The sequence below is a fragment of the Protobothrops mucrosquamatus genome, unplaced genomic scaffold (assembly GCF_001527695.2).
Source record: "Protobothrops mucrosquamatus isolate PMUCROS unplaced genomic scaffold, P.Mucros_1.0 scaffold92, whole genome shotgun sequence".
Lineage (NCBI taxonomy): Eukaryota > Metazoa > Chordata > Lepidosauria > Squamata > Viperidae > Protobothrops > Protobothrops mucrosquamatus.
This window is the reverse complement of record NW_015386467.1, coordinates 793021-817071: the sequence shown is the minus strand read 5'-3', so window position 1 is coordinate 817071 and position 24051 is coordinate 793021. Positions and strand designations below refer to the sequence as shown.

Below are 24051 nucleotides of genomic sequence, written 5' to 3'. Positions count from 1 at the left end.
CTTTTCCAAGTAGCTTTTGTATTTTTCTCTATTTAATATTTATAAACAATAAAATAATAATACATATAATAAAATTATTTGCAAATTGCAGAAAAGTCTTTTATTGATGATTGCTCTGGGGTCATTTAACTTTAATATGCATGTGCTACTTCCAGTGTGTTGTGGGTGGAACTTAAAAACTGTTTTTCATTTTTAAAGGGTATCAGGAATCAGGTAAAAGGGCAGTACTTGCAAAGTGATCTTCTCCCACAAGAATCAAACTGAATATTTTAATCTCTTCCTCAAATGATCCACTGAATTGAAGGCCTTCTCAGTGAGGTTTGCTATCCATTTGTTTTTTATTATTTCCACTTTAAATTTCCCACATGCGCTAAGCTTGTTTAAAATCTATGTTGTGCATTTTCCTTTGTGAACATATTTTATTTTATGCTCCTTTGTTTTACTATTTATTTATTTGTTTGTTTATTTATTTTCTAAACCATCCATCTCAGACAAGTGATTATGGGCAGTGAACAATCATAAAATGATTAAAAACAATTACAATATAGTACAAAGTTAAAGATGTGTGGCAGCTGAGTAAAAAATGTTATCATAAATGTCAATATAATCAGGAAACCTGGGGCTCTAAGTCCTTTACATACTTAGAGCCCCAAACCACAACATAAAGCCAAGTCATCCAAGCCCTATCAAAGGACAACAAGTTGGGTCATCAACTCTGAAGGGAGAAAGTTCCAGGAACATAAAAATTTTTAGGTTGTTTTTATGTTTTCACAATGAGAACAAGAAAATATAAGAGGGCAACTCTGTATTATTAACTACAGCAAGCCCTTTGACTAAGAAGTTCATGCCAGAATGTGGAACTCATGGTGTGTCAGAACATCTGATTATTCCTCTGAGGAACATTTACAATTAACAAGAAGCTACTATGAGTAGTGACTTTGGAAACACAGTGTCTCAGTATACGGAAGGAAGTAAAATAAGGATGAATATAGTCTAACTGTCTCAACAAATATAAGAATGACAAGATTTTAAAGATGACAACTGGAACCAAAACTGGAAATTTAAACTCTTAATAGTCTGAGATACATAGACAATACCAGTTTGTTAGCTGAATGTAAAGAGCTTGTTACGAAATGAAAATGTGAATTAGTGCTAATTATTAAGATGACAGCATCAATTAGCATTAGTGAATTTATAATTGAAAATGAAAAAGTGATTGTGGTACATAGTTTTATTTTCTTTGACTTAAAATGAAGATGGATAGTTAATGTTATCATAAATGTCAATATAATCAGGAAACCTGGGGCTCTAAGTCCTTTACATACATACAGAAAAATAAATAGGATGTTAATTGTAAGATGCACTATTAAACAAGATCAGGAAGGATTATGATATTCTTAAGATGAAGATCAGAATATTTAAAGCAAGGTTCTTCTCAATGGTGATGCATATCTGTGAAAGTGGAACAGTGAAAAAAAGTTCACACCTTAGAATAATAGATCTGGTGATGTTGACTAAGAATGTTAGTATCTGGATCCACTAAAGCAGGGGTGTCAAACTCGCAACGTCATATGACATGTTGCGACGTATTGTGACTTTTTTTTCCATTGCCAGCAATGGGATGGGCGCGGTTTTGGCATGACGCATCTGGACCGTGGACCGGCAGTTTGACACCCCTGCACTAAAGCAAAAATAAATGCCAGGGACATAGAAGTTTGCAGGATTTTGTTGCTTTGTCATAATTTTTCTGATAAGAATCAGGATGAATGAATTGAATAAACCAATAAATAAAGCCAAATAATGTTTACACCTTGAAAAGTTCAAAGAATCCATTACGTTGAACCATAACAATCTACCAGCAGGAACAAAGAAAGGCAGAGCTACAAGAGTTGACTGTAACAGTCCACTGTTTGATCACTAGAGAATTCCAGGAGCCAGTCTGATAGAGTCCAAATGCAGAGCAAGGTGACAGAAATGCAGGTGAAATTTTTTCAGTATATGACTTTTTTCCAATGGAGTTCTTATATAGACCCAGATCCAGCCAATGTGCTTGGATTAGCAATATTAGTACCCTCTCCTCTCAAGGAGGCATGCTATTATTTGTCTTTTTTCAGTCCTTTGCAGCTGCCACTTGTTCTTGAGGGAGGCATCCTACCAGAACCTGGCCCTGGGTCTCCCTTGTTAAGGCTCATTGTCTCCCAAAACTGCTGTGGGTGCTAATTACTTTTTGATCACTCAAGCTGCTGGTCTGTCTCTTTAGTTTCTGTGTCAGGGATTCAGACAAGACCACAATAACTACAGACAGCAAGAGGAATCAATCAATCCATCCTGGGCTAATTAACCATTGGTTACTCCCTTGAGATTATGTATAAACAGAAACTCATATTTGAGGCATGCAATGTGTACATATGATAGACTATTAAAAACAACTATTATGATTGAAGAGAAGAAAAGGAGAATGAATAAAGATGATGATCAGGATCAGAGACATCATTGGAATCCTCTGGAAGAGTTATCGGTTCTCACTGGAGACAATCAAAATGGAGACATTTGTCCTAGGCATTAGGACCTTGGCCCAGCAAAAAAGCACCTATCTCTATTTAAATGTGTTCTCCAATTATTTGTATTTGTTTATTGGAAACTAAACATTATTATGGGATGACATGTAACAATTCTGATTTTCTTTTAGCAGATGCACACTGTATTTATATACTAGGCAAAACTATAGTTTGTTAAATAAATCAAAATTGGCTTGGCTGTACATAGTATGCCAATCCATGAATTATGACTTATGAACCATAATGGATGGTTTCAAACAATATGTTAAGCCAAAGCAAACATTATGGCTTAGTAGAGTATAATCATAAAACAGATAAATGGTTAGAAATTGGACTGACCTGATATTAGACAGGAATTACATGATGGGTGGGCCTAGAATGAGTACATTCTGCAACTCTTTTGATGTGGTTGTGTGCAGAGAACTTAGCACTGAGAATTTTATTTTTTTTCAATATTTTTATCCCTTCATGCATGTAGACACATCTGAAATCATGTGGTTAAAGCTTGTCAAAATACAGAAGTCAGAGCAGGTGGTTAAATAAATTGAAATCTTAAAACAGAATAACCTGAACAACTTGCAGAACAATTTATACAGAATATATGAGATTATGTTGATTTTTATGCTCATACATTGTAAATGATATAGCATATTTTTAATGTGGATACTTGAATGTAAAATGTTCAGTTGATTTGGAAAATAAATCTTACTGCTCTTAATGAAGACTATAAGGGAGAGACAGTTTTTCCCCAATTCCCTTCTGAAATGTTTTTGATTTTAAAATTGGGATTATTATCAGCATTTAAAAAATAGGCTTACCATTCCAAATGATGTTCTTCAGTTGAAGAAACAGCAGTCAATACAATATAGTGTCTGGAAAAAATAGAGAACTAAAATTTGATACATTGTAATAGTCTTAGTTTTAAAATTAAACTATTAAAACTACTGTTAAAACTATTTAAAACTCTACTACTCAATCTTCAATTATTAACTTTATTTATAACAGTCTCCTCTAAAACCTTCCTTAACCTTGAACTGTATTGATACACTTTTCCCACATCAAGGCTAAGGAGGCTTCAGCATCAATCAAGAATCCAAATAATATTTCCAAAAACACTGAAAGTGCTCATTATAATTTACAGAGCTGCAAAAAATGTGGTACTTAGTTATCTAAAGGCCACCTTTGTTCTACAAGAGGGTTAAATAAATAAGGTATGTTGTTCTGTCTCTAAAATTCCTATGCAATGCTTAATATATTTTGTTGATTTCAAAATATATAACATAAATCTTCACAATGAAAAAAAATCTACACATTTTCAAACAGAAAATCAGTATGTTCCTTCTTGTTTACCATGCATTAGCAGTCTACTATTAGATTAATATTCAGGATAATATTCTGCATCTATTTGAAGAGAGCAGCCTGGTCTATTAGCCAACATGCCACTGGCACAACCATCCAACAGTTGTTAATCGAAGAATTGCCTTACTTTATGTAATGATAAGGCTGGCCTTGGGTGCAGCTATTTGCAGTTCCATTGCCAAGATTAGTTAAACTATTTGGGCGCAGATTATGTTCTCTAACTTTGGTAACATGGTACTATATCATGAGCTGACTACAGGCGAATACATTTCAAAAATAACAAATAAATATTAAAATTAATGAGTCACTATTGCAAATATATTTCCTAACAATGTTGCATTCTCTACCCTGCCCAGCTATCACTAGCCACATGTTATTATTACATGCAGATTTCTTTGATCCAACACTGTTAGTTTTTTAAATATGCCATATTTCCACTATTGTTATTTTAATATAAGCTTATACCCATAAGCTGCTTAGGATGCATCGCTAGCTAAAATACAGAATATTTAGTTGCTGAAATGTGAATTCTGAAACCTTTAGTGATCTCACATACTTATACTTTTGAAAAAAGTTGGGTGGCTCAAGCAGCTTTGACCAATCCGATTTTCCTTGAAGAATTTCATCTGTAACCATGAGACCTGTTTAAACATAGCACACCTATGGTAAGTGCTTTATAACAAACAGTTATAAATTCAGAAGTGTCAGTCCCACAAAGGCCATTGAGGCTAAGAATTATAAGAATTCTAAATCTTAACAGACCTCACCAAGAACTTTCCTTAATCTCCACTATCCCATTGTTTTTTCCAGCTGTGCCCATTCTAATACTCTTCCCATTGGGGTCTCTGGTGCAGCTTTTTCTATTTTTTGGACTGGCATCCTATCCCATATTGCATGGGAACACTTTGTGCATCTCATCTTGGATAGTCAGTAGTGATAATTGGATATTATCAGAAATAAGAGATGAATATGAAAAGAGAGAAGGGGAATAATAGTTAGCTCTGCCAATCCACACATCGAGTTCAAGACTCCCAGTGCCACATTTCTACAATCCTTGAAACAAGAGATGACTAAAAGAGAGACTTCTTTGTGAATTTTTTTCTCCCTATTCTCTCCTGTCCAAAGAACAATTCTGCTGCCATTTTTAAGAAGGCTATTGTTTCCTTTAAAATGCTACAATGATAGGAATAGGACCAAGCAAAACCAGCAACAATGATATGAATGCTGTTGTTGTTTCTGGCTTCAGTAAAGATACTCCTGGCAGGAAAGGGAGAATGAAGTCAATCTTCCTACCCCCAATAATAAATCCCTCCAACCCTGAAACATTCAAGGAGAAATTTCTCCTCTCTCCCAAAGAATGCCGTTCTTCCCTAAATTCTGCTGAGGTGAAGCAGGGGGAAGAATGTTGGGATAAAGTCTCCTTTGTCCTTTTAAGAAATATCTGCAACAACCAGATACTAATACAGAAGTAACTTCATTCATAGGATAGTTTTATGTATTTTTCTATGGCTAGTTGTCATTAATTGCTTTTGTAAGTGGCACAGATTCATTTTGATTGAAGTAGTATTATAATAAATAGAAAAATAAATAAAACATATAACTAGACACCCACCTTTGCAAAAATAACAATATTGATCAATGAAAATTCATTCCTACAAGATTGCCAGTGAACAAAAATGATCCAGAGCAGTGGCCCCCAATCTTTTAGGCACCAGGGACCGATTCTGTGGAGAGAGGTTTTTCCACGGACCACAGGGGGCATGGTTTTGTGTGCTGCCTGCATTCTGCGGATGGGGTTTCACTTGTTTTTGTGGCCCGGTTTCTGGCATGCCAGGGCCCGGTGCTGGTGCATGGCCTGGGGGTTGGGGACCCCTGATCCAGAGCATTTCTTTGTATCCATTCAAAAGAGGAAAATGCAAAACTCTTCAAACAGATTATCCAGCAAATAATAAACTGTTCTTACTCTGCTATGCGAAATATAGAGGCAATGGAGATGGTTTACCATATTTGAATTCTTCCACCATGATTGCTCGGGTTGATGTGGACACATTATATGTGGAGTTCTGCTGTGGATAGGCTGGAGTGATAATGGGCATCAGATGATACCGGTCAGCTGGATTTACCTGTCACAGATGAATGGGTGATTCCATGAAGAACTAATCTTCAGAATATGAACCAAAAATCTCACCAACCAACAACTCATCAGCTGGCCTTTAGAAAACCAAATATAAATGTAAACCTTCACCTCCATTTGAAACAGGGGAATATAACACCAATCTGTCTTACAGTGACTATTGTCATTATACCAAAAATAATCCAGGCAACCTATTTTGTGCATGTCCAGAAACTGCTTTATAACTTTTAACTAAAGTTTAGCATTCAATACAAAATGCAGAGAAAACACCTTCACTTATAAGGGAACATCCTTTCTCCACTCAGAATAGACAATTCCAAAGCAGCCAATAATTCTAAAGCAATTTAAAAAATAGCTCAGAATAAAGTATGAATCAAGGTCTTAGCATAACTGCAAAATTGATTACAAAGGATATTACACAACAATGTCACAATGCCCTGCCTGTGTTTTGTCTTGAAATGAGACAGGGACATTCAGCCTAGAAGCGGATTTTGTTCCAAACATTAGTTGTTCTCCTCTGTGAACATTTCCTCTCCTCCCATGTTGCCCCACACAACTCAAAAGACCCTCACAGAACAGATAATCTCTTAGAAGAGGAATGGCTACTGAAAAACCCTCCATCAAGAATTGGTACTGTTGTCATCTCAAAGTGGTGTGTTTTACAAACCCTGGGGTCCCAGACAGGCAAGTTAAGATTGCTTTCTTCAGGTTGTTTCAGCAAGACAGGATTGGGCCATTCCCTGCAAGTAAGAGAGATAAGTGATAATTCTGGAGAGAAGGCAATTCAGTTAAACTTCTTTCATTCTTTTCTAACACATACACTGTTGATGGCCTCAGAATTTGCTCGGTCCATTATATTAATCTCCACACAATGCTAATATTGTATGTAAAGGCAATCTGACAAAACTTGAACTATACATAGATATTCTATATTACAAACAGTAGAAACACAAAATATATACCTGCCTTCCCCAATATGCCACCTTCCAGGACTACAACAACCATAACTTCCCACCAACACTACCATGCTAGTCAAAAGTGGATACCTATGTCAGTAATGTCTAGAGCAGGGGTTTCCCCAGCATAGCTGACTGGAGAATTCTGGGAGCTGAGCTCGACAAAGTTTTAAAGTTGCCAAGGTTGTACAGCCCTGCTCTACAGGTTACCAGGTTAGGAAAATGTATTTTATACTAATGCCAACAAATAATAAATGCAAGGGAGATTAATTGTGTGGCTTATAACCAGATACTGTAATGAACTAAACCTCTGGTTCTGGTGACTGACCCAGATTGGATCCTGCAAGATTCTGTAATCCCCAAAACAATTCTCGTTGAGAACTAATACAAAGGGAGGGTAAGAATTCAAAAAGTGAATAAGCCCAAGGTCACCTATGGAGACATAAAACAGCCAAATATAAATCATTTTAGCAGTTCCACTAAGGGACAATTTTTTGGAACTCACACTATCTATAAGGCTGAGCCCCACGATGGCCTATAAGCAATATCAGTGCTGTACTCCAAAAAGAAGATGGGGAGAAAATAATTTAATTTTTCTTATATTTAAATTTAATTTAAACTAAATGCAGCTATCACACAGCAATCTTTAAGTATTTTTCTCTTGTGCCATTCTAAGAATTCTATTTCAGGCAACTCCTAGAAGGACTCTGGCATTGGCTTCTACTGAGCAACTTTGTCCTATTAGAAGCGGGAGAAAGCTAACTGGAGTGGTATTTAAAAATGATATTCTTTCAGCATTCTTTAAGGAGCATGTTCACTTTATTAGTAATGGTTGTCTTTCTGAGGCAATCTACCATCCAGAATCTAGGCAATTTTGAATTGAATTCCTCAGAAGAAATTCTATGCCAGGTGAATGTCTTCAGTAAACCAGTTTGGATAGCAGAAGGCAAATCCCTTTGCATAATAAACCTTCAACTTTCTAGGATGAATACCTATCAGGAAGAGACATGATTTCAAGCCACTTGGCTTGCCAATCCTAGCTTAGTGTAATGTTTTGTTAGTCTATAAAATAGCCTGCACTGCTTACACAGTAGAGGCCCATACATTAATCAAAAGTTGCTTTGGTAGTGGGATGGGTTGTCTATACATTTACTCAGGGCTTTTTTTTTCTCATAGAATGCCCAGAACGGAGTTCTGGCACCTTTTTTGGATGGAACCTTGTAGGGTAGGCAAGGCGGGTTGTATGACTTGTGTGAGCTCCGGCATCTTTTTTTCTTTTTTTTTAGAAAAAAAGCACTGCATTTACTAAATAAGTAAGTAAGTAAGTAAGTAAGTAAATAAATCTTACCACTTTGAAAAAATTAAGAAGAATCTGTGAACAAGTGTTGATGCCAAAGCGTTTGGGTACAGCTGACAGGTCCTTGCCACGAGCATGGCCCAAGAAACACCACCAAGGAATCCCAGCATGTTGGAATAAATTCCACGCCCTAAAGACAGATATGTGACTCAGTATTTCAAACAGTCTCGTTCATTATACTGGTGTAGACTATCATGGCTGGCATCAATGAAGCAGTGATGAGTTTTTGGGCTGAATGTCTGTTTTAGTATTCTTTTGTCCTGCCACAAATTCTGGTAAAACATCAGGACAAAAGAAAACTAGGCCACAATCATTCAGCCTGCTTCAATCTGATTTAAGCTAGTTCATTTTCTTTTCTAAACCAGGAAGGTTAAAAGAGATGGAAGAAATAAATGATTGAATTTTCCACTACTTTTATCACCACTGAATACTCAGTGAAATAAGCAGCATTTTGGGCATAGGAAAGAAATTTAGAACATGGGCACAATGCAAAGAAGTGGAAAAACATGACCACCAGCAATACTTCCAAAGACAGAACCACTTCACGTCCTTTAACTAACTCGGAGACAGAACTCTCAACATCCTTTAACTAACTCAGACTATGAAATCTGATGGCAGATCTCTTGAATCTAACATGGCACAACACTCAGAAAAGCCAAAACACTAAAAATTCTGAAACAGAAGCAGAAGCTTGCACATCAGCCCAAAGACTGCATTAACTAACGTTTAATTTTGAGCTCCCCAGCAACAATTTGCTGTATATTTCTCACTGAGACTTTGATTCTAGCAATTGCTTTCCTTCTGAAAGTATTCCACCTTGTGGCCATTTATGTGTTATAAGCCAGGCAAGAATGGAAAGGGTTGAATTTAAAAGGCACCTCTCTCCTGTTTCCTGCACACCTGAGTTAGATATCTCTGTGCTGCTGATTTGACTCACTTCCCTTTAAGGACAGCAGATGAGCAAGTGCAATTTGGACAACCCAGCCTAGGAAAACAGATTCAGCCCATGGTCTCACTGTCCACAGCCCACCAGCTTGATAGGGATGATGTGCTGGGTTGTAATTCAAGCTTATAGATGGGTTATCTACCTGAATTATATATGCATTTTACAATAGTTTATTCAATGCCCTTACAAAAGCTTCTTTACTTCTGTTGTCAAATGCAAGATTAACTTGATAATAAGCCCTTTTTGCTTAGTAATAAGTGGTTTTTTAAAGGAATAAGGCACTGAAAAAATATTTTAAAAATTAGCAGGTATATCCAGCCAAGCTTGGCAATAAAATGTTTTTAATAATAGGAAAGAGGTTGCAGTGATTACTGTCAGTCTCAGCACCCTTCCACCAATTTATCCCCCATCTCTCCCTGTCATTTGGGTCCCTAGACTTCAGCTCTAGTAACATCATAGCAGCATTTATTGCACTGAACATGCAGCAGTCTGAAGTCTAACCAGAACCACGTGCTGTAAAAGCTCTGGGTGGCTGACAAATGCCTGGCAATACACAAGGGATTATTTCAAAGCCTTGTTTCAGCAAAGGCTAGAGAAGAGACTTAAAATTAGAATGAAAAATAGGGCCCTTGTCAGTCAATAGGAGTGCTGATTTATCACCAGCCTATCAGGTACTTAGGAATCGAGGGCACAGCAGCACAAGGTAACAACAATCAATGACTTAATAGCCAGCCATCAACACCCTAATTAATAACTAAAAGCTACACACAATCAGTAACCATACAATGCAGAGAACAGCCCAGTGCACATATTCCCCCCACCCCCTTCAGAGGAGAAGGAGGAGGAGTTTGAGTCTTCAGAGAAAGTATGGAGTGGACTATTGGTCAGGATCGGGCTCAGAGAATGATAGCCTGATGCAGCAGCCTCAGCTAGGTCGACTGGACCAGGGGTAGGCTGAGGCTGAGAGAGGCCAGCTGCAGCAAGTTGGCCAGGAGGCTCCATGCTAGGACTGGAAATAGCTGCTACCCATTAGCAATGAGGAGGAGGTGGAGTCCACACAGAGCAGAGGAGAGAGGCACACGTCTGGTCAGATAGGCTACTCATGAGGAGGCAACCTCACCTCTCATGGAGGGCTGCACTGGCATTGCCTACTTAACCCCGCTCTGAGGACTTGAGTGTTGCCTTATGTGCTTGAGCTGCATATCCTGGCTTATTTGACTCTTGGACTGCTTTCCTGGACTTGATGTGTATGCCCATTGGACTTGGATACCCAGTTACTCTTGCTGTACAGAGCTTGGAATCTGGACCTGCGCAACAGGGGTGCTTTCCGAGGACCTGTAGAACTCTTGCCATAGGTGTGTGTGGGAGGGGGGAGGGGGCAGCACAGAAGTTCCCTGATGATGGGCTCCAGTATGAGCCTGAAACTTGGAAGAATGAACATTTGATCCCAGTGACCGACTCAGATTGGATCCTGAAACATCCTGCGATACGTATATTTACCTTCATTTGCGGTATCATTCTGGAACAAAACTATGTCCTATATCTCCTTTTATCAAATTAGTATATTAGATCTATCAGAATATCAAATCAGACCTAGAACCATCAATATCCATCTCCCATTTTCAAAACAGTTACAGTACAGGTAGTCCTTGACTTAGGACCACAATTGAGCCCAAAATTTATGTTGCTAAGTGAGACATTTGTTAAGTGAGTTTTGGGCCCATTTTACAACATTTCTTGCTACAGTTGTTAAGTGAATCATTTCAGTTGTTAAATTAGCAATATGGTTTTTAAGCAAATCTGCTTCTCTATTAACTTTGCTTGTCAGAAGGTTGCAAAAGGTGACCACATGATCCTGGGATGTTGTAACTATCATAAATATGAACCAGTTCCAAGCATCCGAATTTTGATCATGTGACCATGGGGGATGCTCTTAAGAGTGAAAAACAGTCATAAGTCACTTTTTTCAGTGCTGTTGTAACTTTGAATGGTCACTAAACAAACTGTTGTAATCGAGGACTATCTATCTAGACATTGGCGAGTGCTCCACTTTTCTCAGAATGTAACCCCCAGCATATGATATTCAGAGGGATCTTGACTCAGTTCATGAAAATTAATTTAGGTTGTTTCTATTAAATGCCCCCAAACCTATCTTCCATAAATTTAGCTGTTTACAAATTATAATCTTCTGAATGGGGATATTGCAAATTTTTAAGATACATATTTTGTTGACCATTTTAAAAGTAGGACACTTCTAAAAATAGTTCTTGTTCTGATTATTGTAAACTAAGTAGGAATGAGATATATAGAAAAGCAGTACACATTTAGACCCTAAATAATATAATCAGAAGGATACACCTCTAGAACAAGCATACATTTAATTAACATGAGGTAGAAAACCTCTTCCTAAAATGTTTGGTAGGCAGCAGTATGCTTAAACCATAGGGAGCCTCCTCTAGCATGTGCAAAGAAACACAGATATTGGTTTAAAAGGTCATGTGTTTCAATCCCTTGATTGAGCTGACATTTTGTTTATAAGGATTCTCTAAAAAAGAATGAACTACTTCACTCTCGCTGGAAAATATCAATGTCTTTCAATGTCTAGAAGCAAATCATTTTTTCCCTGTAGCTAAGGATAACTTCAGAAAATGCTAAGAGTAGTCATGTCTGCTACTATATGTATGTTCCAATAATGCACCTTCATAACTGATAAGAATGAGAAAGGCACTGTGACTTCTTCAATATTTGGATTGAACTTTTTTGGCAATATGAATCAGGAATTACAGCAGAGTACAGGATATAATTTGTACATAATTTTTTATAACAAAGTGAGTGCAAATCTAATTTCCAATGAGGAACAGCTCATCAGATTTTCTTGGTTATACTATTGAAGAAACTAGTTTCTTAATTCTTACAGGAACCTCAGTGCTACTTGCCAGGCCCAGGAGAGCCTTTTAGGTGACGTAGTAATAGGGCAACTGCAATATTTCTATTCTTGTTCTTACATAGGACTGAACTCTGGTAACAGAATAACAAGAGTTGAAAGGGAACTTGGAGGTCTTCTAGTCCAACCCTCTGCTTGAGCAGAAGACCCTGTACCATTTCAGACAAGTAGTTGTCCGGTCTCTTTTTGATGGAGCACCCAGAACTTCTGAAAACAAGCTGTTCCACTGATTAATTGTTCTGTCACTTATACAATCTGGATAATGTCCAGCTCAAATACCAATGCTTAATTACTTGCTATGGCTTAAAGTAGGTTTTGAGCATTTAACAGGAATGGCAAACACATATCCAGCTGCTGCTTTGCAAACATTAGACACATGTAAATTTGTTTCAGGATCCACTAAATTTATGACCCAACTGCCATTATGAAGATTTGCAGAAAACATTCATATATGACAATCTCACTTGGCTTAACCTAAAGAGTCATTTCAAGGACTATTAAGTTGTGCAGCTGACAGTGCAAAATTTGATGTATTAAGTACTTACGCTTAGCCCACAGTTTAATTGCTCTGAGTGTCAGCCTGAAGTTCTCCTTGTTTGGTACCAAATGAAGTATTTCATCAGTGACTCTGCAACCTGCCGACAAACATTAAAGTTTCAAGTTAAATAGGCAAAGCACCAATAATGGCAAGCAATGGTTTACAGCAGCATTCCTCAGCACCTTGCTATCCAGATTCAGCACATCACATTGGCAAGAATTCCCAGTCATATTCAGTAACTGGAATGTAATTTAACATATCTGAAACATTCCAGCTTGAACAAAAGTCTTTGTTTTGCTTAAGTCATCCTGAAAAAAAATGATGAAAACTGGTCTGAAACAGTAATATTAAATGTTATCTCACATAAAAAAGACAATTTTTGGAAAAGATGATTTACTCATACGCAGACCATTTTACCATATTTTTCCATATCCAAGGATTATTCTAAATGCTAGTTCCTGAAATCTAGCTGCTATAACAATCATGCAACATCAAGATGTTTTTTTTGCCATTGCCTGCTTTCTAGGACTAAGAGAAGGCGATGGCCCAAAATCACCCAGCTAGTTTTGTGCCTAAAGCAGAACTAAAACTCAGAGTGTCCTGATTTCTAGCCTGATGCCTTAACCACAATACCAATCTGGCTCTCAATATTAACACTGTAGCTTAATTTTTTGTTTTTTCTTTCCAATTGGGAAGATGGATACAAACTCTCCAGATTTTCTAGGATATATTCCTGAAGAAACTAGCCTTTTAACACATGAACATATTAAATACATAGACAGCATATGAATTAATAAAGATTTTATATGTCATATTTCTATCAGCAGATGGCCAAATTGTTTAAGAACAGGAATATTAGAAGAGAAAACCCCAAATTCCCAATAAAGTTTTGATAAACGCTCAATAAAAGCCTAAGCATATTTAGCCTGCTAAACTGTAACCCCAAGTGTATTATGGGATAAGGCAAAAGGCAAACAGGAGAGAGTTGCAAATATTATGGCTAAATATGGATGCTGAAAAGGGAAGTTTGCTGGAAAAGTTGTGGTATGGAACATGTAGCATTAGTTAACTTACGTAACTTTGTTGAGTATTGTATTATGCATATGTGCAATGCTGAAATATTAAAAATGCAGGATTTACTTTAAAGGAACATGGAAAAATATCTTGTGACCCTGTGATATATGCATGCTGTAACTTGTGGTAAATGCTGGTTAAACCTCACCAGAAGATATTTGAGAGGCTTTGAGACAGATGATCCTGTGTCATTTTCTTCAGCAGAATAAAGATTCTTTACAATTTCCACCTAGGTGTATTCAGTGGGTACACTGAGTGTGGGTACACTGAGCAGTGGACCCAGTGCAGGATTGGGGCAGCAATATTAAAAACCAATGCCTATTTTTCCAATATTGGTGAGATGGTAGTGGAATAGTTTTGTTTATGGTTTTCTAATATTGGTGAAGATCTGGTAGAATTTGCCTTTGTGTTAATCTGGTCATATCGTGTCAACAATAACACTATGATCTTCCTGACTTATCCAATAGGATTTTAGAATATAAAATAATAGGATTGGAAGGGACCTTGGAAGTCTTTTACTGCAACCTCCTGCTGGAGCAGGATATATCATTCTGACCAAATGGTTGTCCAATGTCTTTTTGAAAACCTCCAGGAATGGAGCATCCACAACTTCTGGAGGCAAGCCATTCCACTGATTAATTGTTCTCACTGCAGGAGATTTCTCTTAATTCTAGGTTGGAGCTCTTTTTAATGTTTTCTACCCATTGCTTCTTGTCCTGCTTTCAGGTGCTTTGGAAAATAGGTCGACCCCCTCTTCTCTGTGACAGCGCCTCAAGTTTTGGAAGAATTTTTGTTGCAAAACTATTTTTGCAAGAACTGAAGCATTTTTTTTGAATGCTGAAAAGTGTTACATGCTATTTACACCTGTGTATGAGAGTTCCATCATGTTTTAAGCAAACTGTATTTCAGAATTTGAAGATTCGTGCAACCATGCGTACAGTAAGCTTTAAGCATTATAACAGAATAACAGAGTTGGAAGGGACCTTGGAGGTCTTCTAAATCCAACCTCCTGCTCAAGCAGGAAACCCTATATGGATAATAGTTGTCCAGTCTCTTCTTAAAACCCCCCAGTGTTGGAGCACCCACAACATCTGGAGGCAAATCATTCCACTGATTAATTGTTCTAACTGTCAGGAAATTTCTCCTTAGTTCTAGATTGCTTCTCTCCTTGATTAGTTTCCATCCATTGCTTATGAATGGAAATTAATGGATGGGTCCATTCCATCCATTATCACACGATAATGCACACATTTGAACATCACCGTCCAGCCACTGTTTCTGTTTTGAAAAGACAAGACAATTATTCTTAGCCTGAATCCTCAAGCCAAGTTATAAAGATACCAGACTAGGGAAAGCTTTTAAATTACCATTTAAACTCCGAATGCATCTGATATCAAGGCTTCTCAAATGGGCATCATCCCTAAGGTCCAGGCTATCTGAAAGGCTTGGCAGGGGTAGTCTTGCAAAGACAAGATCAATCTAAAACGTAAGAAATGAAAATGGTATCTCAGCAGTAACTCTAACAATGTGCTACCAAGTAGCAGGCATTCTGGTTTGATCTATGTATCCTGCTCAGAAGGTAGAAGAAACATCTCACAAAATTCAGTACACATAGCCTGTGTAATACTGTACTGAATCAATCTTGCAATTCATACACATGTCTTCTGGAACTGTAAAAAAAAAAGCTGCATAATATCAGCCACCATGACAAACTGCTGCATGCTCATTATACTTACTATAGTCAGACTTCAGTTTTGCAGGACTTACTTCTATATTCCCCATATCCTCAAGATTTATTAGCTGAACCCAAGGCTGTGTGAATTAGTAAATATCTTCTCTATTTCAGTATTTTCATTAGTAAGGTGTTTAAAAGATTGTTTCTCAGTCTGCTAACATATGACATATGATCTTGTACATATCTTCCTTTAATTTACATATATGTTAGGGTACACAAGTATCTTTTAATAAATGTGTTTAATAAATGCAAATCACTTTACTTTTATATGTTGACACAGAAATGCCTCATTTACAATTTCCAATGAGAGCTATTTTTCATTTGCTTGCCACTTTGTTGTCGTATTATTAGTATTGTTTATTTTCCAATGCTTTTCTTTTTGATTACTCAAAAGGAAAGATAAATGTTAGCTATTTTTTTTATGCTAGCAATCATGTCATTGTGAAGACTAATAGAAACCTAGTCCAAATTTGCTCCCAGGGGTATCTGCAAAATTCTGTTACTTCAGTGCTCAAGCTAAGTGCCAAACCATTCCTAATCTCAGCTGTTTATTCCATCTCTTCATTCACACTTGGAGAAAATATATATAGGCATCTGTCTACTTATCCAAACATCACTTTAAGAACAAGTTCTGCTCTTAAAAAGAACAACCAGTATATCAAATTCAAATTTCAAGAAGCTGTGTACAGTACATAATAGGCAGTGGTGGGATTCAAATATGTGAACAACTGGTTCTCTGTGTGGATGCCCCTTCCGGAAGTCCATTCTGGGCCTGGGCAACAAAAAATTAGCTACTGGTTCTGCCAAAGTGGTGCAAACAGGCAGAATCCCACCACTGACAATAGGACAAAAACTATATTTACCTCAATACCATCAAATTCAAACTTGATTACTGGTACATATGCATCTTCAACTGCCTGTAGGAGGGAATGAAAAACATATACTTGAAGTAGTTTTGAATTATTTCACTACTTCCAGAATGAAGATATGCAACACAATCACAATGTAACTTTTTCTAAAGTAAAACAGAGGGCTCAGATATCTCAGCCTCCCCAAAGACATAACCTTTAAATACCTCAATAAAAAGCAGAATCTATCACATATTTTTAAAATAGCAAGTTTATTTTTACTAAAACAAAATTTAAGTTATACCAGCACCCCACATCAGAGTTCAGATTATAAAAGTATATAATAATCCTAGGTTCTATATCCCAGACAAGGTGTAAGAAAGTGCCTAATTCTAACAATTAACAGAATAATAGAATAAGAGTTGGAAGGGACCTTGGAGGTCTTCCAGTCCAACACCCTGCTCAAGCAGGAAACCCAACATAATTTCAGACAAATGGTTGTCCAATCTCTTCTTAAAAACTTCCAGTGGTGGTGCACCCATAACTTCTGGAGGCAAGTGGTTCCACTGATTAATTGTTCTCACTGTCAGGAAATTTCCCCTTAATTCTAGGTTGATTCTCTCCTTGATTAGTTTCCATCCATTGCTTCTTGTCCTGCCTTCAGGTGCTTTGGAGAATAGCTTGACTCCCTCTTCTTTGTGGCAGCCCTCAAATATTGGAACACTGCTATCATGTCACCCCTAGTCCTTCTTATTAATTAACTACCCTTATTATTAACTACTCTTGAATGGCCCAGTATCTCTGGATCTTCAAAAAAATAATCCTGACAAATTCATCTTCAAAAAACCTTAACTGACAAATACAGGCAGCCTTTCTGTAAAATAGCTTAGATAAAGCAATATTTTTCCTTCTCTTACTCATACATCAGTGCTTCTGCACTTGGGATCTTCCCAAAGCTAAGGAAACAAGAGAGGATAAGAAATAAAGCTTTCATATTGTGGCAGACCTCCTGGGTGCATCCCATAATTCAAAGTTGTAATTGTTGATGCAATAGAAAGAAAATGAATAAATAGGAAATAAACATACTAATGACTTATTTTAAATTGACTGTCTGCCTTTGCTGCCTTCATTTTTTGGAGAGTACTTCTTATATGTAGACATAGAAGAGCTCTCAGATCTAAATGTTTCCCCAGAGGTGAATGTCCCCCCAGTGGACTTCACACTCCCAGAATTTTCCAGCTAGCAGGGAAGAAAGTTGAGAAATATTAATTTGGCGCATAAACCTGAATGCTTCTAAACTTCAATTAAAACAAAATAAAACATGTTTACAAATTTTGTATCACTTCAATACAGCCTTTCTGAACCTCTCAAGGCTTGTTAATAAACCACTTTCACACAGTGCTGCCCAACCATCAAGTGAATGACATGTACACCCGAGATGGTTAAAGAAAGACAAAGAGACTTACTCTCAGATTTCTGATGCCATTTTGGAGCTTTAACTTTTCAAAAAACGACTGGAAGAAGTCCGATCTTTCTATGTGTCTAGGGGCTACACAGAGCGCATCTATGTCAGCACCTACCGAAAAACAGTCATAGCAATTAGTTGATGAAGATGAAAATGTTCACAGTTCAAGACTGTTTATAACAGCCTTTCCCAATCTGATAGCCTATCCATGCCAGCTGCAAATTAAGTAAACAGCTGCAGTCCAATGTACCTGGTAGATCTTACCTTTGGTGTGGACTCCAAGACGATAGGAACCAAATGTGAATATTTTGCCACCAGTTCTGGATGAGATTGAAGATGGCAAATTCTACAGGAAAGTAGAAAAAGTTATACTTTGAAAAAATAAGTGAGTCCAATAATGTATATAACTATATTTAACATGTGCACACACAGAGGTACAACAGTGTTTCCACTATCTTCAATTTTTTTAACAGTTAACATTTTCATCAACCCTCCTATTCCAGAAGTATTTCAATTATAGTNATAGTCATTATTCCCAACATGTTTTGCCGTCAGTGGTAAGATGGCAATGGTCTTAGCTAAAGCTGTTTGCTCTTCCCAGTACTTCCTTATGCAACTAGTATTTTTTAAATTTGCTTAATCTTTTTTCTTCTTTTTCCCACTTATAGCATATCTACTTAACTGTAAACCAATTTATCAACTTCTATGAACCACTCTGAGTGCATTTACGGAAATTATACAACAGACTGGCATGTTCTGGCATTATGCTTAGCTATAATGTACTGTAGTTTGCCCAGTTTTATGTTTTGTAATTTCAGCCACTGAAATCTTCAAGCCATAACTTATGATTTAATGCATTCTGTGTGCCAAGTCAATTGTAGCTTATCCACCAATCTTTGAGCAAACACTCGCTAACTAAAAAATCTCAAGTAAGTTGACATCTTGTCTTCAGCCTTGCCTGCCTCCACCTTGGAAAGGAAATTTTGCAAAGAGAGCTTTTGTTAAAGTTTGACTCTATCAATGATTTAACAACAATGATAGGTCATGAGCTTTCCAGAGCAATCAAGTATCATTTGCTGCAAGTCTTGTGGCTTCAAAGATTATCCCAATTGCCTCCAAAATAGGGCTGGCAGGAAGGAAGGGAAAGTGGGAGATGAAGAACTCCATGGAGGGAACAGTTAGTCTTCTGATATATGGCAGGGTACCTATAGCTTGACAGCAAACGTCTCTCAGATAACAGCTAAATCTCTAATACTCCCAACAGAATTCTAGCTTAAAACAAGATAAATAGTCTGGAGGAGTCAAGCTTTGACAGGCCTCTTACCTTATTTTCAGCAACTTCTGCAATCCAGTCTTTAACCAAGTTATTTAGTTTGTCAAGAACAGCTAACCTGCAGTGAGGAAATATTTAACATAAACAAAACATTTAAAAGTAGTGCTAAAAATTGGTGCCAAGGGGTTTATCCTATTGTAATTCCACCAAGAAAAACTCACTATTATGACTCTGGTAATTAGAAAATGTTCATTTAAGATCAGTAGTTACTATATGTACTCCCTTTTACCTGCAATTCAGCTCTTCTTCCTCTTCAAATACACCAAAAGGCTTCAGGGCTTCAATCAATTTCTGTGAATAGATATAATCTATTTCCCTTGGTGGTGCCAAACTAATGGGAGAAGAAATTCCGTAGTGCCTTTCCAGCTGCTTCTCCAAAAAAATTCTGTACAGAAAATTTACATAAATCAAGACTAAGGAGTTTATTTTTCTCCATCACAACCAACTCTTTTCTTCACATTCCCATTGCATATTAAGTAATTTATCTTATTTAAAGTCCAGAATTTGCAGGAAAAAAGCTATTATAGGAAATAGCCTCATATCTGAAGTGAAATTCTACAGTTCAAGCAAAGGCACGTTTCCATAATATTAAAAACTAAGGTTTCTACTAATATCAATTCAGTATTCAAGATAGCTTGCATCTTAAGGCAAAAAAAAAAAAAGGATAGGTTTTTACACAGAAAGCAGCATCACTTTGTTGTTAGCTAAAATTTTAGAAATGTATCTCTTCTTAACAGTTTTCCTAGTATTACAGACTTTAATGCATGGATACACATTTAAAGATCAGTCTATCCTGGCTTGATTATTGCAGTACATTTATTTGTAAGTCCACTTTTGCATGCCTTTTACAAATATAAAATGATCTGTAAGTTTTGCATTGTGTTCACTAATAAGGATCTCACCCAAGTTCATTTTTTCATTGTATTATAAATATAAATTAAACTAATATCTTTCAATGTAGCTTTTAAAATATTTTGATATGTTTGACTTAGAATCAAATAATTATAGAAAATACAACATCTAAGAATGACTCAAGTGCTAAATAGATAGTTGTCCCTTCTAGAGTTTGGCCCATTACTGTATGAAACAGATCACTGCAAGTACAGGAATGTCTGAAGCAGACCCTCATCCCCATAACCAACTTCTTTCTATTTTACTGTACAAGACAAAAACATTATTTTCACATATTCATAAGTAACTTTCTCCTAACAGTCATGCTTATAGAGGGAACATTAGCATTAGTTTCCAGCATCATTATCTACTGATAATCTCCATTTCAAAATTCTACTTAGTTGCTTTTTTGTCTTTTATTTAAGCATCCTAAATCATATTCCTGTGTGATTAGGACAGGAGTGGGCAACTTTTGAATGTTGTGGGATCCATATGGTTCTTCACAAGCCAAGAATAGAATTATTATGAAATATGGTAAGCAGAATTTTCTAAGGGCTCTTGGTGTGTGTGTGTGGGTGTGGGTGTCTTATATTTGAGACATTGGCTTTTAAAATTAAGCAGCAGCAATGAACAGATTTCACACTCACATAACTTTTTCTTCCTTACTACAATCCTGCAGTGTATCAAACAAGGTGAAACAGACACATTCAATTCATTTCCCAAACCAAGAATTTCCCAGAATAGAGTTCACAATCCCTTCAAACCATCAGGCATTTCTTATTTTCTTTTTAGCTATTTTAATTTTAGCAGCACAATTTTGTTCTTCCAATTGTTCATCTGTTGTTACTGTCAAACATCACTCTGAAATTTGTGCTGTAAATCACACTGATCAACCAATAGTCTACTCCACCTTTTATCTATTGTTAATCTCAAATAATCAGAGAGCAGAAATGCTTTCATATAGGGAAGAGAAATTGTTTATCTAACTCAATACTATTGATTGTGGCAGTAGGTTTCAGGCACACAAATCTGTCCCATTATCTAATCCAGTGTTTCTCAACCTTGACAATTTTAAGGCATGTGGACTTCAACTCCCAGAATTCCACAGCCAGCATTGCTGGCTGTGGAATTCTGGGAGTTGAAGTCCACATGCCTTAAAATTGTCAAGGTTGAGAAACACTGATCTAATCCCTAATCCCTTTTGACTAGTGGATAGGGAGGCTCTTCTATGTGGAAAGCAAATGCTCTACAACCAAGCACTCTCTTCTCCAGCAGTGAAACTGAGCACAATGAAGATTTGGGTAGCAACAAGATAAACCAGAAAGCACTTTCAAAAGAAGTCCCATCCTTCCTTTCCAAAAAATGACCAAGATGGCCTATGACCTATCTGGATTGTTATGGAAGGCAAAGCAATTATTGACTCAGGAACTCACCCCTGCTTACATATAATTTTGGAAAGGAATTCAATAATCTCTCTCCCTTCCAGTTTCAATGTCTTTCCCTTGTTTGTGAATAATTTCCTGGCTTAGCCATGTGTCTATATTAACCTTCCTGACATCCTCCAGGTGCTCAATCCCCCAGAATTCTCAGCAACGGCCACACCTCCTGAGGAATTCTATTAGCTGGATTCCATACATCTGGAGGGTGCTCAGATTGAGGAAGGCTGTCCTACATTATAGACACATTCTCTGATAAGACCAGGGGTCTTCAAACGCTGGCTGAGGAATTCTGGGAGCTGAAGTCCATGAGTCATAAAAAGGCAGAGTTTGAAGACCCCTGGATAAGACCATTGAATTGAGGTTTGGGTTCATGAGAAAGAACTTAAGTCAGAATGCAACAAAAATGTTAATGACCAGGAGAAATAAGAGGAAAACAAGATTGTATCTTTCCTCCCTTGATATTGTGCACCTGATTGCTATCAACTATTCAATTGTTAAACATCTTTTAAGTGAAATTAAGGAACACTCTGTGGGGGTAAAGGGATCTATATTGTATGTAAGGAGAGCTTAAAACCAGCCCATCTAGGATTAAATCATGAGGAAACCAACTAGGTTGGAAAACATATTATAAAACCAGAGACCCAAAAACATCTACAGGGGAGGTCATTGGTTGCAAGGTTGCAATGCAACCACAGGTCTCAGAAATCTAAACCCAACCTAAATCAATGGGATTCAATTTCAAGTAAAGCATCTCAGGTTGCATAGTAAAGAGCAAGGTGGCAAAAAGAGTGGACCATGCCCCAAAGAATTCTTGTTTCATCCTTCACCAGAGATGGTTTTTCCCTTCCCAAATCTATAGCACATTACTTAACTACTAAAGGGTAAACAAGTCAACACATTCACAGACTTTGGCCATGTAATGGTGTTGGGTCTTCTGACAGATACTACCTAATTTTTAGTTGCAAATCTAGCAAGTAAAACAGGAAGCTATCTCCTCAACTGTCCTCTTCACCTTTTATTGTTAACACTGTCTTCAGGAAATCTAATGCTTGACCAGGGTTACCTTGCTACCGGAGAAGCAAGCAAACAGCCCAGAGGGGATAAGTGACAATACGGAGTTAAGAATAGGATGGACCATAATGTTCCATAGCAAACAGGGCCACTCTCTCTACCCAGGGGCCTAACTACATACCCCAAATTAAATGTAGAACAAACAAGAAAGGGGACAATGCATTCATCTGCCTTATATTGGGAACCTCTGAAAAAATGGCGTTTCAAAAATGTAATAACTTGGCAGAAATGATTCAATGTACCACTTTAGGGCCGACTACCTCATTCTCTGCAGGTGTAGAATAAGTATGCTCATCAACAGCTGGGGGGGGGAGCAGTGACACAAGCTAACCACAGGGCATCCTGGAGCAACAGGAAAGGGTAGATATACTGAGACTTCCTAGCTCCATTTCTTAAACAGCAGAACTTGGGCAACCTATTTCTCTGTTTTTAAAAAAGGCATAACAGTTTTCAGTACCTTGAAACTTTTACTTACTATGCTTAGCCATAATTTTAATGGACTAACATCTACTGCGCCAGAGACATAAGAATTAGCTTGAGGGTGTAAGTGTGGATGCTTGCTTTCATACACAAAGTACTGGGGAGGAGAAGATAAACCACAGGGATCTCAAAATAAAACGAAATGCAAGATACTTTTTCTTCCGTCTCTCTTCGGTATATTTATGCGCGTGTGTATGAGTCCTTGCCAACTGATACTAAAGCCACTCAAAGTACACCAACCTTCCCAAATTTCCACGCGCATTGGGGATGATGGGGCTGCCGAGCAATACATTTGGAGCACACACTTTTTCACTTTCTTATCCCCCAAGAAACATGCCTCCGTTTTTTACGGTTTTGCTTCTAGCGGTCGCATTTATCCAAAGTGCTCTAGAGTGAGTTAGCGGTTTCCATAAAGCCAATGGAAATTCTGAGCTGAGCGTGGGAAGGGGAGAAAGCGTCAGCAGCGACCGCAGCGGGTCACACGCGTCCACCTCGCTTTCCTCAAGCGAAGAAGAGCCCAGCGCCTCCCGGGCTGCCCTTTCGTGAGGTGACGTGACAAGCCTCCGCCCCCCCCTTACCCGCACGTCTCCTTCATGCCTACCGCCAGCATGAGCTCTGCACGCATTGACCGCCTTCAACGCGCGCGCAACACCTGCGTTCAACCACCACCTCCTCCCTCGGTCTCCTATATAGGGAGGGAGGAGCACTCGCCACGATACAGAAGCAACAGCGCCCTCTGCTGGTGAGGCCTGGTATAACAGGGGTCCACTTGCGGACTTCCGTTGTCTCTCGGCTCTTTTCCATTTCTTGTGGATCAGCTACTGATTCGTAAATCTATGACGAAGGTTTTGGGAGATAATGTTTCGGAAAACTAACAACCATCGTCCCTCAACCTAAATCTCGTCGTTTAGACAAACCAGTCT

General features: G+C 37.7%; 1 protein-coding gene across 1 annotated transcript in view; it reads right to left on the bottom strand.

Moving 5' to 3' along the window:
• The window catches only part of PAPOLG (poly(A) polymerase gamma), a 38281-nt gene extending 14528 nt beyond the window's left edge, over positions 1-23753 (bottom strand). Inside the window, exons 1-13 of the mRNA XM_029283445.1 lie at positions 23707-23753; positions 19477-19632; positions 19239-19305; positions 18179-18260; positions 17916-18025; positions 16465-16518; positions 15234-15345; positions 12800-12889; positions 8356-8494; positions 6719-6791; positions 5920-6040; positions 4474-4558; positions 3377-3430 (exon numbers count right to left, since the gene is read on the bottom strand). Of these exons, the coding sequence (XP_029139278.1) occupies positions 3377-3430; positions 4474-4558; positions 5920-6040; positions 6719-6791; positions 8356-8494; positions 12800-12889; positions 15234-15345; positions 16465-16518; positions 17916-18025; positions 18179-18260; positions 19239-19305; positions 19477-19632; positions 23707-23753 (1190 nt within the window). The remainder of the gene's footprint in view (positions 1-3376; positions 3431-4473; positions 4559-5919; positions 6041-6718; positions 6792-8355; positions 8495-12799; positions 12890-15233; positions 15346-16464; positions 16519-17915; positions 18026-18178; positions 18261-19238; positions 19306-19476; positions 19633-23706) is intronic.
• Between the last annotated feature and the right edge of the window lie 298 nt (positions 23754-24051).